Source organism: Agrilus planipennis, unplaced genomic scaffold, assembly GCF_000699045.2.
Source record: "Agrilus planipennis isolate EAB-ADULT unplaced genomic scaffold, Apla_2.0 scaffold21, whole genome shotgun sequence".
Classification (NCBI taxonomy): Eukaryota; Metazoa; Arthropoda; class Insecta; order Coleoptera; family Buprestidae; genus Agrilus; species Agrilus planipennis.
The window spans coordinates 21,255-27,566 of record NW_020439030.1 but is presented as its reverse complement, the minus strand read 5'-3'; the positions used below and the strand labels follow the sequence as shown (position 1 = coordinate 27,566).

Sequence of the window (6,312 nt, the reverse complement as noted above, 5' to 3'; positions counted from 1 at the left end):
AAAGGAGAACAACTAAACATTTTTACAGCTCTAAAATAAACTAGTGTTTCATAATTTAAGTAATTAGTATTTTAAAAATGCAATTAATAATAAATGCAAAGTACACCCACGCACCTACCAACAAAAAAGCTACAATAACTCAAATAAGAAAAAATATATAAATATACGTTTCATTTGTAAGTCAAATTTTATGCATATTATTTACATTCAAGCTCAGCCTTTGAGGATTGAAAAAATAATTAATATGTGTATAATTCGAAACTTTATACAATTATTCGTTTTTACCAATTACATAATTTTTTAAGATATCGTATAATATTTATATATTAGTCTCTTCAAGCAAAACAAAAAAATGATTCATACACACTTCGCATTATATACACCCCGATTAATGAATAAAACATGTAATGTGCTCTAAACTGTTTGCTTTTTGTAGAAATGGAAAACAATAACTAGAATGTGTTTTAGTGCTGTCCTTTGAACTGTATTAAATGGTAATTAAGAACCATTAATTAATATTTAGATACTTTATAATATTATTGAATTTAAGTTTGCCTTTTCCATACATAAAACATGTCAATTCATATCATTTATTTCAATTACCATTTAGAGTACGAATTGCTTGCTATCCAAACCCAATTTTACATCATAGAATTAAATGAGTCAAAAAATTTAAAATCCCATTTGATTCATCTTATGTAGCATAAAAGCTTGTGATAAAACATATTACATAATAAGAGAAAAAACTAAATAAAACGAGTCAAAATGCGTACTGTGCTAACTAATATTATAGTATGTATATATAATGAATTTTTATTTATATCTAAACAACAAACATTACTGGCGTTGGCACCGACAGTAGAACAAAAAAGTTACTTCAACTAGCACATATTTGAGTCTTCGTTTGTAGGGGAGTCCTGAAAATGATTTATTTAAAATTTGAGAAAAGAAATTTGTTTTTAAAGTAATGAAAAATTATTACATAATATTTCTGAGGTTTTTATTAGCTTCACTATCCATTTAAACGTGACCCTTGCGAGCTAAGGAAAACTATATTTATTAAAATCGTCAATAAAAAAATTAATATATCTTTATAAATGAGTTGCGTAGATAAGAGCGACTTTTGGCAACACCAAAAATGTTCTTTGTTCTCTACAACGATGAAGTAAAGGAGACTACAGAGATCCATATATAGTGAACTGTAAGTGAATAAGTACCATCTTGTGACGGATTCATTTACACTTTAAACTGATTATTATACACTAAATTCAAGTTCCACGGGACGATGGGAACATGTTTAAAATAGGGCTTAACGTTCAATAAGAACCTATGTACAAAAGACATTTTAAATCAAAATAGACTGACGATAAGTTACAAAAATAAAAGCAATTATTATTTTAGGTGAAACATCACGTGAGCATAAAGCAATCTGTGAAGAAACCCGTGTGATGTAACACCACGTGACCTTTGTTCAACTTAACTGTCATCTACTATTTTCAGAATGTGTGGAAATGTCTAAAGTAACGTCGAAAAAAAATAAAGTAAATTGACAACAAGATAATACTTATTTTATGATTTCTTTAATATTATGCTATAAATATCATAAAGTATTCTATTCAAAATCATGATATGTGCTAATTTCAAAACGAAACTGTTTTATTTTTCATATTGCGCAGTTAAATCCATGTAACGATAGGGTATTAGTACATTACTTTATTTAGACACAGACTAATGAGTTATAGAAAAAAATCACAATTTTTTTGATTTCTTTCTGGCGTTCCCGAAAAGGACACCTTGTCCCCAAATTAATGGCAGCGTTCTCTGAATGACGATTAATGCAAGGATGATGATTGCTTTGTAATTACAAAAATGATATGTAGTCAATCTTTTTTAAATTTAATCATCTAGAAATTTTGGCTAACAGTACCAGCCTCATTAAATACCTTTAAGCAGTCTTGGACAAATAGTATTATTAATTAGCAATGAACCTGTTAAAATTTTACCGCGAATAAAACAATATTTTTATAGTTTTCAGCCTTTATTCTTTGATAATATTCTCTGTCTTTCGCTTTCTTTAGTTCTTTTTCCTAAGGAGTCGTTTTATTCAAAAACTTTCGTTTCCTTGCATTAGCATTTTCGCATTGTTTTAAATACTANACCTAACAATTTTTAAAATTAAGGCCCTTGATTTCGTCAATTTCTTTCCCCTTTAATGACATATGTATATTATTTATGATATCTCAACGTTAGGTACCGTCAATTTCAAACGGGGAAAAACCGCAGAATCAGTTACCGCACGACGAAGCAAGATCTTACAGATATTCTGGTCCAGAGAAGCCCCCCTTTACGTATACAGAACTGATCGAGTATGCTCTGACAGAGAAAGGGGAATTAACCGTTTCTGGGATATATCAATGGATCTCGTGAGTACAAGTTGTTGTTGTTATTTGTTAATGGTGGTTGTAAACATCTATCAAGAATGCGTAAAGTGTAAATATCCACAGGTTTAATAGCTCTTTGAAAGTGCCTAATCAGTACACGTTTTCTAGTAGCAAACACCGACTAAACACACACCCTCTAATGTACACAAAAGGGCAAAGGGAAAATCTAGGTGACTTTTCCTTACCCACAAATACACTCTTGTTACAATTAACATAGATATGGGATTCCCCCAACGAAGATTCTTTAACTGTTATTTTCAATTTACAATTTTTAATCAAAAATAAAAAGATTAACGTTTTCTTAGAGCTCCTCAATAAATCGAAATGTATATCATTCTTGGAACGTTTAGAAAATATAGTAAAAAAATTCATTGTCGGTTTTGTTAAAGATTATGAGAAGTTTTTACTATTTTCGTGTAATTTTTTCTTATAAATCCAAAACAATTAGATATTTCTCTATACTCTGTGCCTTCTTCAGGTGAAGGCGAACACGAGGTAAAATTATTGTGTATTAGCAATGAACAGTTTTGTAATAAAGTAACTGTTGCTTTCATATTTTTTAATACAACAAAATATCGTATCAGTATTATGAATTCGTCACTCGAATAATCAATGTATTTTATGGCGATTAATAAAAATGCTCCCCTTTAAAAGCAAAACTGGTGAAATGGGTAAATCAAGCATCAAATAAAAAGGGAAACCGTTTCCTCCCCTATTTATTTTGTGCCTAATATTTCTCTAAACTGACAATCGTGTTCGGTAAATTTGCATGTGGTAAATCGTCCTATTTGACGGACTTTTAGAGAGTTGCCATTAAGTGGTTACGAGCAATTGTAAAACGTTCCCCAAGATCGTCAATACTTGGTACCAGGTACGACCTGTTCCAAAACTGCAGGACATGAACTTCACCTGGTGCTACGACAATCAGGAGGGCACACGCCACACGATCGGGTTAATCATGTGATATATATAACTGCGCCCGAAAGTAATCACTTCAAAATGATATTCACGTTGAGGGGGTGAACACAAAAAAAGAGCGAAACTACCCCATTTATTATAACTACCAAAGCCAATCAGAATATCCATACTTTTTATCTTTTTATACGTACATCATTTAATTTTATTAAGTATTAGTGAAGCAATTTTGTTAGATACTACGAAATAATACTTATAATTATTAATAATCTGAGAGAAAAAAGGGACCTATTAAAAAAGTCAAAAATGGTTTACAAAATCGTTCTAACTATTCGTCGTTTTATAAGTACATAATAAATGTCAACTCTCTATATCGGATATAAAGTAAATATTATTTAATGTATTTACAATGTGTACTATAGAGGGTTATTTAGAAATCGACAATAATTTATTACGGTTCTGGTATTATGAAGATCATTCACGAAGATAGTCTAAAAAAAGTAAACAAGTAATATGTAAGCATCGGTGGTTCAGTGGTAGAATGCTCGCCTGCCACGCGGGCGGCCCGGGTTCGATTCCCGGCCGATGCAATCTGTTTTTATTTTTATATTAAAGAAAATTAGTATTTAAACCGTGTAGGCGCAGATAGCGAAAATATGAGATATAATAACAATTTATTTTCAAATGCAGCACATTTAATTAACATAATTTTTACTTCAGGGACCATTTTCCCTTTTATAAGCAAAGTGACGACAGATGGAAAAATTCTATAAGGCACAATCTATCCATAAATCCACATTTTAGAAAGGGATGCAAATCACTGCACGGCGCTGGGCATCTTTGGACAATCGCTAATCACGATATCAAAAATTCGTGGAATATGGTAAACCTCAAATACAATATTTATTTATTTATTTAACAGAAAANTAGTAATATTTGAACGACAAGAGATATTTTTAATACCAAAAAAACGTCCTTTTTCTCTTCTATATTTTTTAGAAAAAACAAAAATTCCAACAAATATGCAAGTCGTTTTGTGAAAATAAAGAAAAATTAATGGAAAAGGAACTTGAAGCAGCTACTGCTAGTATTCTCTCAGAAATTAATGCTGGAGACTTTACAATTTTAGAGGTAATATACACTTTGGAAATTGAATCTATATATTATTTGCACCTACATTTCTAATAACTTTAATAATAATCTTGCTTTATAGGACGATAATAATACAGATATGAATGGAAAGAGACAGCGAATTGAAGTGGAATACGTGAACTTAATAGATGTTAGTGACGGTTTAGGAGGTAACAATTTTTCTTACATCCTTTCTTAGAAACTACATTTTTTATAAGTACTAACAACAGTATTATTCTTCTTCTGAATGCACTAAAACCTTTCAGCACCTACTCTTAAAAGTAGATAATTTGTTAACAATTTCTTTTCAATACTAACCGGTTGCTTTTACTTGCAAAATTTTTTATTACCTAACAATTTTTAAAATTAAGGCCCTTGATTTCGTCAATTTCTTTCCCCTTTAATGACATATGTATATTATTTATGATATCTCAACGTTAGGTACCGTCAATTTCAAACGGGGAAAAACCGCAGAATCAGTTACCGCACGACGAAGCAAGATCTTACAGATATTCTGGTCCAGAGAAGCCCCCCTTTACGTATACAGAACTGATCGAGTATGCTCTGACAGAGAAAGGGGAATTAACCGTTTCTGGGATATATCAATGGATCTCGTGAGTACAAGTTGTTGTTGTTATTTGTTAATGGTGGTTGTAAACATCTATCAAGAATGCGTAAAGTGTAAATATCCACAGGTTTAATAGCTCTTTGAAAGTGCCTAATCAGTACACGTTTTCTAGTAGCAAACACCGACTAAACACACACCCTCTAATGTACACAAAAGGGCAAAGGGAAAATCTAGGTGACTTTTCCTTACCCACAAATACACTCTTGTTACAATTAACATAGATATGGGATTCCCCCAACGAAGATTCTTTAACTGTTATTTTCAATTTACAATTTTTAATCAAAAATAAAAAGATTAACGTTTTCTTAGAGCTCCTCAATAAATCGAAATGTATATCATTCTTGGAACGTTTAGAAAATATAGTAAAAAAATTCATTGTCGGTTTTGTTAAAGGTTATGAGAATTTTTTACTATTTTCGTGTAGTTTTTTCTTATAAATCCAAAACAATTAGATATTTCTCTATACTCTGTGCCTTCTTCAGGTGAAGGCGAACACGAGGTAAAATTATTGTGTATTAGCAATGAACAGTTTTGTAAGAAAGTAACTGTTGCTTTCATATTTTTTAATACAACAAAATATCGTATCAGTATTATGAATTCGTCACTCGAATAATCAATGTATTTTATGGCGATTAATAAAAATGCTCCCCTTTAAAAGCAAAACTGGTGAAATGGGTAAATCAAGCATCAAATAAAAAGGGAAACCGTTTCCTCCCCTATTTATTTTGTGCCTAATATTTCTCTAAACTGACAATCGTGTTCGGTAAATTTGCATGTGGTAAATCGTCCTATTTGACGGACTTTTAGAGAGTTGCCATTAAGTGGTTACGAGCAATTGTAAAACGTTCCCCAAGATCGTCAATACTTGGTACCAGGTACGACCTGTTCCAAAACTGCAGGACATGAACTTCACCTGGTGCTACGACAATCAGGAGGGCACACGCCACACGATCGGGTTAATCATGTGATATATATAACTGCGCCCGAAAGTAATCACTTCAAAATGATATTCACATTGAGGGGGTGAACACAAAAAAAGAGCGAAACTACCCCATTTATTATAACTACCAAAGCCAATCAGAATATCCATACTTTTTATCTTTTTATACGTACATCATTTAATTTTATTAAGTATTAGTGAAGCAATTTTGTTAGATACTACGAAATAATACTTATAATTATTAATCAACAGGAGAG

General features: G+C 31.2%; 1 protein-coding gene and 1 non-coding gene across 2 annotated transcripts in view; both read left to right on the top strand.

Moving 5' to 3' along the window:
• LOC108741105 (forkhead transcription factor HCM1-like) overlaps positions 1-6,312 on the top strand; it is an 8,799-nt gene that overhangs the window by 1,192 nt on the left and 1,295 nt on the right. The window contains exons 2-5 of the mRNA XM_025976527.1: positions 2,251-2,423; positions 4,077-4,239; positions 4,356-4,487; positions 4,570-4,657. Of these exons, the coding sequence (XP_025832312.1) occupies positions 2,251-2,423; positions 4,077-4,239; positions 4,356-4,487; positions 4,570-4,657 (556 nt within the window). The remainder of the gene's footprint in view (positions 1-2,250; positions 2,424-4,076; positions 4,240-4,355; positions 4,488-4,569; positions 4,658-6,312) is intronic.
• Trnag-gcc lies at positions 3,876-3,946 on the top strand. Its single transcript has one exon. It is a non-coding gene; the product is annotated as a tRNA-Gly (tRNA).